The sequence below is a fragment of the Pseudonaja textilis genome, chromosome 1, assembly GCF_049901715.1.
Source record: "Pseudonaja textilis isolate UNSWEBS1 chromosome 1, rPseTex1.2, whole genome shotgun sequence".
NCBI lineage: Eukaryota > Metazoa > Chordata > Lepidosauria > Squamata > Elapidae > Pseudonaja > Pseudonaja textilis.
Window position 1 is genome coordinate 230357589 of NC_141990.1, and position 12688 is coordinate 230370276.

The 12688-nt window shown below is 36.1% G+C and overlaps 1 protein-coding gene across 1 annotated transcript in view; it reads right to left on the reverse strand.

Annotated features, from left to right (window-relative positions):
- The window catches only part of LRP5 (LDL receptor related protein 5), a 124071-nt gene that overhangs the window by 80740 nt on the left and 30643 nt on the right, over nt 1-12688 (reverse strand). Inside the window, exon 2 of the mRNA XM_026706677.2 lies at nt 3363-3759. Coding sequence (XP_026562462.1) covers nt 3363-3759 — 397 coding nt within the window. The remainder of the gene's footprint in view (nt 1-3362; nt 3760-12688) is intronic.

Sequence of the window (12688 nt, forward strand, 5' to 3'; positions counted from 1 at the left end):
ATTCTTACATCACAGTGCTGGTTCATATTTAATTTGGGATCAACAAAGATTCCCAAATTCCTTTCACATGCACTGCTACTAAGACAAGTCTCTTGTCTCCCACATCATGTACTTTCCCATCTTATACTGCCCCATTTTCCTATCCAATTACTGGTTTTATATTTCTGCCACTTAAATTCCACTTTATTCATTTCAGCCTAGCACATAAATTGTCTAGATCTTTTTAAGTAACAAATTTAAGCTGTATAGGTCTTTTTAAATAGCAAAAAAATAGAAAGACACTGTTTTACCATACATTATAAACCTAGAATCAGGGCCTTCTTTTTTGTGAATGGTCTAGCATTTTGCAGAACTATTAAGTTTTTTAAGTTCTAAAGTTTGTCAACTAAACCAATCAACTTCCATGTAACTTAATGTCTTACACATGTCTTTGCAAAGACTCCAAAATTCTGTTTTCCATATAGCAGCTCACACCTATCCTTTCTAGACCTATGAAACATTTAAAAAATAGCATTAAAGATGCCTAATGAAAACCTGTCAATTACCTTGGCCCAAGATTATATTTTGAGTCTCAGAATCTTGGGACAATTAGGGCTATACAAGTCAGCATTGTTACTACATACCAGAGCTAAGTAACTGTGTTCTTTGTGGGTTCAAAGCTTATTTGCATTTAAATTGAGGATTCTGGGAAGGACAAGTATATCAGAGAAAATATAATATATTTAATATGCATGCATGCATGGGGGGGGGAATCATTAAGCCCTGCTTGCAGGTTTAGAATCTAAAACAAAACATCATGTGATAACTGAGGTGAAAAAAGAAGGGAAAGTACCGAATACATATTTTACCTAAGACAGGAACCAGAGTGAAAGAATGAAATTATAAAGCAAAGCACTAATTAGCTAGAAATATGAAAGAAACAACACCAAGTAATGTATCAAAGAGGGAATCAGAGGTAAGAAGTCATTCATTTTAAATAATTTCTTAATTTAAGATTAAGAAAAGGCCAACTGAATATTTAAGGAAAATTAATTAAGAAGTCATGTCAGGAAAACTTAAACTTAGGGATGAATAATGGGCCCAAGCAAAAGGAGGAGCAGCAACAAACATGAAATACTTTACCCATCACCAAATAGTGAAAATACTGAAATCAATAAATAAAATAACTAAAACTTGCGAACAATAATAATGAATTGAGAATAGAAAAACAGACCAACAAATGAACATTACCACAGTCAATATGAATCAGAATGAATTTCTAAATAACTCTTAAACTCTTCAACAGAGAGAATAAGAGTTAGGAAGGCAAGATCCTGACAATGAATTTGTAAAATGTTGGTAGCCATATTAATAAATGGATCTGAATCTGATCATTACAGCTTCATTTGGACAAATTGGCAGGCAAGTGCAAATAAAATGTTTAGATTGTTTATTTTATGGTTAAAGACATCTCATAAGAAGATCCTGGATATAAACATCTCCCTCATGATCAATATTATATATAAATTACATGATTTATATAATGATCAATCTTACATATAAATTAGATGATCAATATTATATATAAATTATATGCATCCCAAAAAGTGGATAACTTCTTCTCAAGGAACAATAAGAGATATAATATTGGTCTTCCTATTTGTATTATTTTTGCAATGCTAGCATACTCAACCACAAATCACCACTATATTAATTGTGTGTACAAGGCAGGTTGTGGGTGGGAAGGATATTATCAAATTCTCTCATTAGGATGAATACTCTCTTGTACCCTGTCAGCTTCACCATTACTCAACCCTGCCCTCAATCTCTTGCTTCCCAGTATTCTGCTTATACAAGACAATTTCCATCTCATAAGAGCTTGGGCCTTACAGGCAGGATAATTTTATTAAGATGATTCATTATGACTATTATGCTGTTATGACCAACATGCTTATAATATGTATTTCAAGAGTAATTTTCACAAATTACAAATAGTTTTGACCCTATATTTATAATGAATAGTTTAATATAATTGTTTTTACAATGAGAAACAAGGCTAATAATAAAATACATGCAGGTAGTCCTTGACTTACCACAAATTTATTCAGTGACCATTCGAAATTATGATGGGTGATGCCGAATGAAGGGAGGTATGACTCTTACCCAAAGTTAGTGCCTCAGAACAAAATTTTGAGTGCTAGGCAACCTGCCTGCTGTTACAACCGACTGCAATGATGCTGCGGCAGCCTCCCACCTAACTTCCCCCATCCCACTTCCGACCTTGCAAGATGCAGCCATATTTATACATTAAAGCTTCAGTCTACAGCCTCTGGAAGGGAATCCCCTGGGCAATTAAATAATTCAGAATTCCTAAAGCAGGATAATTAAGAAAAGGGGGCATGGATCTATTTTTTTTCCCAACATCTACAATATCTCTTCCCCAATGACAAAATGAGAAGATTCTTTTCCTGCTCTCTAATATTAGAACCCACTAACTTGGATGCCAGAACTGCTGTTAGGTGTGGTTAACCAGAATATTTGGATAATTGGGAATTCAAGTAATTGAAAGCATTATTTCTGAACTACACAGTGGATCTAACTGAAGCAAGTTATTATTAATAAATATACAGTTTTATGAACTGAATGATTTAATTCTCAACTATTTAAGCTCTACATTTTGCTCTCAAAAAGATCTGTGGTCAGTCTTAACCTTGATGAAAAGTACAGAAATTTCATTTCCATCCTCCCTTATTTTATAAAGAAATGCTTTTCTAGAAAATCTCCTAAATTCTAGTGTTAGACCAAGAGTCTAAACCAACTTAATGGCACACCATTTTTTCTTGCATCAAACTTTTGATTGATTGCTCCTCTGTACTGCAGAAGCAAATTTTATATGTCAATAAACCCACTCTTTATATCTCAAACTATTGGATCCCTTCTTACCTCAAACACGGTATTTGAAAACTTATTAAGATTCAGTGAAAAGCCAATGTTGCAGATTTGCAAAACTGAATCTATCATGTATTTTAGCAGGCAATCTCCCTAATTTTTTTTTCACCAGCCACATTAATTATAGATAAATCACAACATTGTAAAGTTTTATAATGTTAAAAGCTATAAAGTTTAAAGTTTATAAAGTTTTAAAGAATTCTAAGCTGGAAAAATAATATTTTTTAAATGTTTTATTTGGCGCATTAGTCAGGATGTTCTTCTATGACTTCCCATTCCTCATCCTATGTTTTATTTAAATGTAAGCATACATTCGGAGAAAAATACCTTGAGTAAACAACATTTGTGAGAAGAGATTGTATTTTGTTTGGCAAGTCGAAAACAACTATGATCCTGCAAATGAATGTGAAAGTTTAAAAATACGGGGTGCTTACCCATGAGCTGGATCCAGGGCAATTGCTCTTGGCTGGTCAAGATCTTGCCAGAAAAGAACCTTCCTAGATGTTCCATTGAGATTAGCAACTTCAATCCTATTTGTTTCTGAGTCAGTCCAGTACAATTTTTTCCCAATCCAGTCACATGCCAAGCCATCTGGAGAAAGCAGCCCTGAAACAATGACACTCTGTACAAGATTCCCACTTTGGTTAAAATAAGTCTGTTTGATAGCTTCTTCGCTCACATCTGTCCAGTAAATAACATTCTGTGAATAAAGGAAGTCCACTGCAGCAGCATCTTCTAAACCACTGACTACAACCGTTGCTTCCATCTTCACTCCACCGGCATCCACCAGTCTGACATCTCGACGGTTTGCAAAAAGCAAGAGAGGAGAAGCTTTAAAAAAAAGAGAAAAATAACACTCAGTAAAGAGATTGAAAATCTGCAATGTCTCATTTACTTCATTAAATGTATCAAATATATATATAAATGATAACTAAACAAACACCATTCTTTTATTATATATTAATATCTACCCTCATGAGAATACTTCCAATTCTAGGTTCCCAAACTACTTCATATTTGAAACACACTGTTCTCAGTTATTCTCAAGCATTTTATAATTTCACTATAGAATACCAGAACTAACTAGACCCCATGTTCATTTATGGCACTAAAACCCCTTACAACTTGCAAGTAAAGTCATTTACCGCTAAAAGAAGATTTTAAAAGATAGGATCAATCCTACTATGGGTCACTGTGAGTCAGTTACCTGGCAAATTGCACTTTCATACTTCGCTACACTAGATTATCCATCCATCAGTTGTTTTGCTACCACTACAGCAACCACTCTTAAACATTATTTGTCGCCATAAATAACAATAGGCAGTGATCTCCTCCAAATAATACAAAACTGTAGTTTGCTACAAGTGGTAGCAAAGATTATTTAAAATGTAATAGGACTTCTTGGGGCCAACTTTCAATCCTAGGACAAAATTGTCTAGGATGTAATGCAACAACTTCAAAGGGTGCAGAAGTCCTTTAGGACTTTGGGCAGTGGTCATTTCCAATCTCAGCCTTTCTTGGAGATAGTAGATACTTTCTGCACACAAGCAATTCCTTCTTCACTGACTGGAATAACGTAATTTTTTTTATCCTTTGTAAAATATGCTCAGTAAAAGCTGTAAACCTCATGCTAACCATTACTTTAATACTAATAATAAAGATCAAAAAATATTTCCATTTGTAAAATTGTAATGACCATTTCCAAAGGAATAGCATGTTATGCAATGATCCAATTAATACAAAAAAAAAATTTATATTTACAGTTAATCTCTTTCAAATATGTCTACAGTTCCCATATTTAAGGTATCAGACCACTAGTGGTGATTTCAGTTTTTAAAATATATAATCAAGGACTTAGGCAAAGGAGTACCAACATTAGCAATGTAAAGAATATCATTTTTTTATCATTATGAAAATAGTAGTAGGAAAGATTAAATCATCTAGCTCTATTATAGATTTAAAAGTTAGAAAAGTTTAAGATTACTGCCACCACACATATTGTGCTTTAAATCAAGTTTCTGCATAGCACTTGAATAAAAACTTCATATTACATATCAATATAACAGGAAATATGGCTGTTCTCAAAGGGGAAACCCACTCAAAAATAGAAAAAGATTGGCTTAAGTACCCATCTTCAGTAACAGGACAGTTTTTAGTCACCCTTTTATCAAATTGCTTTTGGGGAAAGTACCTGGGCTTCCAATTATTGGCGCAGATTCCTAGGAAGGTATATAAATAAATACAATTTCATAAAACTGGTAAGGATTCCTTTACATTGAGCTTGAGCAAGCACTTAAGAATACCCCATCTAGGTAGGTCCGAGACCCATCTTAGTCCAGCATTTTGCTTCCGAGAATGGCCAAGCACACATTTCTGGGGTTCTTGAAAAGCATGCATTATTCCTCTGCAAATGGAATGGAAAAACAGTCTAATTCCAATCTACAAACTACATTGAGTTTTCAAGACAAATAGGCTTTTATAGAACTGTCCTCCATGAATGAATCCAAAGGCAAACAAATTACTATTGCCTTTTTTCAAAGGCAAACAAATTACTAGACATAATCATGTCTTGTAATAATGAACTCTACAAAATTAATTAAGTACCATATGAACTGTTTTCTTTTATCTGATCTATATCTTCCTTCCAATTAAATGCCCGTTGGTCCTATTTCTTAAGACAGGGAGAAAATCTCCATGCCAACTTTCTCTCTACAGTTGTAAATTAATGTCTCCATAATATTTTCTCTATCTTAAAAATTCCTCAATATTTTACCCTTTTCCCATAGGAAAGGTAATAATTTTGGCTGCCTTCTCTGGCAATTTTTCTAGTTCTGTTATATCCCTTTTCATATGCAGTGTCCAGAACCTTACACAATGCAAATGTAAACATACTATAGAACATTACAATGTTAACAGACTTGTTTTTATTTCTGATTGATGACCTCTTCCATGTATTTATTTGACATATATTCTGCCTTTAATTAGAACCATAAGGTAGCATGCATACAGCTCCCTCCTCCTATTTTCTTTCGCAACAACCCTGTGACGCAGGTGGTGCTGAGAGAATGAGCGACTGGCTCAAAGTTACACAATGATATTTTGTGACTGATCAGAATTTTCTGTGTCTGGTCCAACAATTTAACCAGTATACCACACCAGCTCTCATTTCTCTTTTCACAGTAGTGTCCTCTCCTCTTATCCACATCATTACTAGAGAAAAAAAATTGTTTGGAAAACCTAAAAGATACTTAAATGTGTCAATTCTGGGGAGACAGTACAATTCCTACAGCTGAAAAACAGTTTTAGGAATAATATCTAAAACTTGTCAACAACTGTACAGCCAAACAAACATCCCCAACAGACAAATACTGTTTGGAGGGAATACGGCAGGTGTGCAGTCTCCATCCAGAAAAGCCACACACACCCTTTTTTAAGGAAATGTAACTAAGACTTAGAACAGTTAGGAAGATTATTTGATACTCAAATGAAAAAAAAAAGGCAGGATGTGGTCTGCTGCAAACAAGACCAGGAATTATGCCTTGGGGAAAATTGTAGATACATGTCTTTATGAACAAACTGCCTATTCAAGCACCATCTCCAGTTACACAGATAGCCAGATCTAACAACTGCACTGAAAACTGCTTTTTTAAAAGATGAAACTGTGGTAACATTGTTATCAGGATGCCTGTTATCATTTTTTTATTCAATTATCTGAGTTTCGTTCAATTATGTCCCTAAAAGTACTCAGTTATCAATGAAATAGGATATCAGTACTTGACTCCAAAGGGATTAGGTGGTTAACAATACTAGTTTTGATAATGGAATAAAGACAGATGTGTTTTTAAAACTGGATAAACCAAATATATCTCAATGGCTTCAGATACAATTGAGTCAGTTTTTCACCTTAACCCTTTAGACATTCTAAAAATGCTCAAACTCAGATCAGCAAGACTGATCTGCCAGGTGAAGGTAGAATGATACATTCTAGTCTGGAACCACTGATATGGACAGGAGTACCCAACTTTCATTGTTCTAAAGGCCACCTACCCACAGACCAAGACTAGGTATTTCTACTCAGTTATCTTAGAAAAACATAGATCAAATAGAGTTAATATTTGGCTAATATGTAGACTGGGATACACAGCCACCCAATAATATTCCATAAAAGTGTGCATAGAAGAGAGGCAATCTTAATCAGTCAAAAGATCAGGAAAGAAAGCCTTTTTTAAAAACTACAATAGTTGGGATTACTGCTCAAAACAACCAAGCTTTGTGTTTTGCACCCACCCCTATTCATTGGCAGCTACTACTGTAGAACACCTGAAATCCATTGATCACCAACTTCAAAAGCAGATTAAACGTTGATTTTTATGCAGTGAGCCTTCATATTTAACCTGAGTTTAAACTTGTCAAGTACTGCCTTGTGAAGAATGGAAAATTATTCCTTTTATGTTGGAGAAGTGTGTGCAAATAGAGAGGGAATTCACCTTGCAAAAGTATACAGTGGCTTATTGGGTACTTTTGTCTCTCTGAAGTAAACAAAAATTGTAAAGTGGGAAATTAATCCAGGAAACAGTTTAGGAAGACTGATTTCTTATTCTGGGTTTTTGTTTTTTGGTAACTTACCTATCATTAGCAAGTTATAATTCTGTTATTTAAGCAATGATTAACAAAACATAGAACATAAAAATGGAATAAAAATACCAAGGTTATAACCAAAAGAACCCCACACACAGCTACCATAGAATAAATTTTTAAAATGATTGAGAAGCAAAAATAAAAGTTTTTTTTAAAGAAGAAATGTTAAAATTTGTGGAGGAACATAGCTGGAATGTAGACTGCATTGACACATAATTATGATCATAGAAGCCCAGACCAGCACAATACCACTGAGAAAGAAAAACAAGAAATCCAAGAAGAAACCAGCATGGCTGCACAAAGATGCACAAAGAAAAAAAGGACAAGTACAAAAATGGAAAGAAGGACATACAACTAAGGCAAAATATCAGCAGATAGCCAGAATCTGCAAAGACAAGTCAGTATAGCAAAGGCTCAGAACGAACAAAGACTTGCAACAAAAGTCAAAGATAATAAAAAAAAGTTTCTTCCAACATATAAATAACAAGAAAAGAATCAAGGAAACAGTTGGTCCACTAAAGAGAGAAGACGGCAAGGAAGTAACAGGCAACAGAGAGAAAGCAGAACTGCTTAACTCATTCTTTGCATCTGTCTTCATGCAAAAAGAAACTATAGCTCAACCCACCAAAAATATAACTGTAAAAGACAGACCAGAAATAAAAGTTAAAATAAGCAAAAAAAAATAGTAAGAGAACACCTTCTGATCTTGATGAAAATGAATCACCGGGGCCTGATGGATTACATCCCAGTTTTAAAGAAGCTGGCAGAGGTCATTTCAGAACCACTGCACCATATTTTTCAAAAATCCTGGAGCACCAGGGAACTACCAGAGGACTGGAAAAGAGCTGATGTGGTTCCCAACTTCAAAAAAGGGAAAAAAAACAGACACAGGAAACTATAGACCAATCAGCCTAACATCAATACCCGGGAAGATACTGGAAAAGATAATAAAAAAACAGATCTGCCAACATCTAGAAACAAGTAATAACTAGCAGTCAGCATGGGTTTGTTAAGAACAGATCATGCAAAACCAATCTTATTTCATTCTTCAACACAGTGACTAAATTAGTAGACCAGCAAAATACTCTGAACGTAATATATTTAGATTTCAGCAAGGCATTCGACCAAGTAGATCACAACCTACTTCTTAGAAAGTGAGAAAAAGGTGGAATAGATAGCACCACCACTAGATGGACTCGCAACTGGCTGGCAAACTGTATTCAATGAGTAGTCCTTAATGGGTCTAAGTCTACATGGAGGGAAGTAAGCAGTGGGGTGCCACAAGGTTCTGTCTTAGGCCCAGTATTCTTCAATATCTTCATTAACGACTTAGATGAGGGAATAGAAGGGGAACTTACCAAATTTGCAGATGATACTAAGCTGGCAGGAATAGCTAACACCCAAGAAGATAGGCTCAAGATCCAGATGGATCTTGACAGACTAGAACAGTGGCCGTATCTAACAAAATGAAATTCAATGTAGAGAAAAGTAAAGTCCTATACTTTACTAAGTAAGAAAAACCAAAAGTACACATATAGACTGGGTGAAACCAGGCTCAATAGCAGTAACTGTGAGAGGGATCTTGGAGTCTTAGTGGACAACCAGCTAAATATGAGCCAGCAGTGTGCAGCAGTAGCCAAAAAAGCTAATGCAATCCTAAGTTGTATTAACAGAGGGATAAAGTCAAGATCAAGGGAAGTACTAATACCACTCTATAAAGCCTAAGTAAGACCACACCTAGAGTACTGCATCCAGTTTTGTTCACCACATTATAAAAAAGATGTTAAGACTCTAGAAAAAGTACAGAGAAGAACAACCAGGATGATTAGGGGACTGGAGGCTAAAACATACAACGAACGGTTGCAGGAACTGAGCTTGGCTAGTCTAGTAAAGAGAAGGACCAGGGGAGACATGATAGCGCTCTTCCAATATTTGAGGGGCTGCCACTGGGAGGAAGGAGTCAAGCTATTTTCTAAAGCGCCTGTAGGCCAGACAAGGAATAATGGATGGAAACTGAACTAGGAGAGATTTAACCTGGAAATAAGGAGAAACTTTCTGACAGGGAGAACAATCAACCAATGGAACAGCTTGCCCTCAGAAGTTGTGGGAGCGCCATTACTTGAGGCTTTCAAGAAGATTGGACTGCCATTTGTCAGAAATGGTGTAGGGTCTCCTGCTTGGGCAGAGGGTTGGACTAGATGACCTACAAGGTCCCTTCCAACTCTGATTATGTTATAATAAAAAGCTGTCCCAAAGGTGCTTTTCAAAAGGCAACTGGATTTCTTGTTTGTTTTTTCCCTTGAAAATGTTTTGCTTCTCATTGAAATAGCTTCTACAGGGAACCATGATCTGAATGATTGAGAATCTCCATCGGCATAAAACACAAAGCTATTTTGAACCCTGTTTTGGCAGCTGTGGTGGTCTAACCTGCAAGTAACTATGACAAAATGGGTACCTTGCCTATCATGCCATGCCAAATGCAAACATTGCTTCATAGCACAACATGGTCCAATCCTGCTAAATACTTCGGGGATTTCTTCTTCATGAGAGCTTCTTATAGTATTAAAACACTACTAGGAATCCTAAAAATAGTAGCCTTTTCTTAATATTACCCACCATATTTTCTTTTCTTCTAGATTCACAGCATTAATTGCACTAAGGCAGAGATTATGCAATACATAGTATAACACAGTGGTGGCTAACCTTTTTGGGCTCCTGTGCTCATATGCCAGTACCCAGAAGGCAATGCGCCCCCACCCCCACCCCGTCGCTGCCCTCTTACCTGCACTGCACCTCACAGCTGATTTTCAGCCGGTTTGAGACCTTTTTCAGCCTCCCAGAGGCTTGAAAAAAAGCCTCTGCAGGCTTTGCAGGACAAATAATAGTCCCGTTTTTGTCACTTCCAGTATTACAGGAAGTGATGAAACGGGCCTATTCAGCCTATAGAGGCTTTTTTCAAGCCTCTGGGAGGCCAAAAAAGGCCTCAAACCAGCCGAAAATCAGCTGTGAGATGCACGCATGCACAGTGAGGTAAGTTTGCCTGCTGCTTGCGTGCCGGCACAAATAGCTCTGCGTGCCACCTGTGGCATGCGTACCATAGGTTTGCCATCATGGGTATAACAAGTACAATCATTTGACATACTTCAGCGGTGCCAGCAAAGTGCAAAAGCTAAAATTAATACAAAGTGATGTGTGAACAACAACAAAAATGGAATGGGACAATTCATTGCAGCCAACTCGCCTCTGCCAAGTCACTCGGTCAACTCGTTGCAGGCCAATTCGCTGTGGAAGAATTCAATTTAATTCTTTTTAAATTAGAAAAATATTTTAATTTTTGTCATTCACATTTCATTTTGTCCATCTTTTTGCATCCTTTCTTTAATGATTTTATTCTACCATTTCTTCAATATTAGTGAATCTCTTGCCGCACAGTGAGTTGTCCCACAGCAAGTTGGGCGCAGCAAGTTATTCTGCAGTGAGTTGGCCATGGTGAGTTGGCCATGGTGGGTGGGCTACAGCAAGCTGTCCTAGACCCAAAAAGAACATATATTTATACATAGTGAAGCAGGAAGGTACAGTATATTGATAAATACAAGCAGAGATGTGAACTCCTACTTCCCTTGCCAAGTAGTGTACAAGTTGGAATTGATGGAAGTTTGAAGACATAAACCACTCAGCCCTTCTGAAATCCTGCGAGCATCAGCAATTTAACAAACACATATATGCACAGACACACACAAATCCTTACCTTAACAGTATACAAAAGGCAGTATTTATTCACATTAAAAACCAGTTTTGAAGAGCTTATCTTCATTTTACATCTTTTTCCATTTGGGCACAATAAAGGCAAACAGTAGATGAAGCTTCACTTTATTCTACTTCGTTTAAAATTTGGAGAAAGAGAAGACTAAAATATATTTTCAGCCCGAGAATAATTTATGTATAGAATTTTCAACAGATGTCAGCAGCTGGCTCTTCAACCTTGCTTTAAATTTCAATAGGCTATGATTTGAAAATTGTTGTTATGCACAGCCAATTCCTGTGAACCAATCCTATCCAAGGAAGTGTATCAAAGTACAAATTACATTTAGTATAAGTTCTAGTTAGGTTAAACATTTTGTTGGGCAACTATATTGTTGAAGATGAGATACAATCTGAACTCTAAATATATCTAAAGAATTTTACTACAGAACAATCTCCTAGTGCCCTCAAAAATATTGAAGAATACAACTTCCGCTGTCAGCTAGAAGCAAACTACTTAATAAAGAATTCAATCATCATATATTTAAAGCCAAAACTCTCACAGACATATATCCTCCTTAAATTTCAGAGTGCAAATGTATACAAATTGAATCAAATAGTATTTTTGAACTAAGCCAGTTAATTAGCTTATTGCTTTACATAGTTTTTGAGATAAAAATAAGAATAATATTTGAGGAAGGTACATGACATAAATCCTTCTGCTTAATATTTTTTTCTTTAGTCACTTATAACTTGATTGTGACAAAATGAAAAAGTCCATCCATTGTGTTTATTTATTAGGATTTGTTCTAGATTAAACTATTGTGCAAATATAGCTATGGGATTTTATAAACTCAAGAGCAGGGGTGGGATTCAAATTTTTTAACAATCGGTTCTGTAGGCGTGGCTTAATTTGTGGGTATGGTTTGGTGGTTATGTGACCAGGGTGGTTTCGTGGTCACATGAGTGGGTAGGTGTGGCTTGGTGCTCATGTGACTGGCAAACCAAATACAAGTGGTCCTCGCTTAATGGCTGGTTGCTTAGCAAGTGTTCTAATTTATGACAGACCTCCCCAGAGCTACTTGACCTGTTTTTGGAGTTTTAACGGCTATGCATGCGCATGCGCACACACACCTTCTAACCCTGCTATTCTATAATTCTGTAAGGATCCCTGTTAGGAATGTAAATCACCTAACAATTGGGTTGGAAATATATAAACCAGGATAGACATTTTAATACTGTCTCTTTAAGGGAATGCTAAAATTGTAATTGGGTGTGGTTCCTCAAACGGCCATAAGATGGAGCCAGAAACCTGGTTTCCGAGAGTGTTGCCGTTCCTGCATTTCCCTATTGACTGTTACTGATCATCATTATTCTTGGA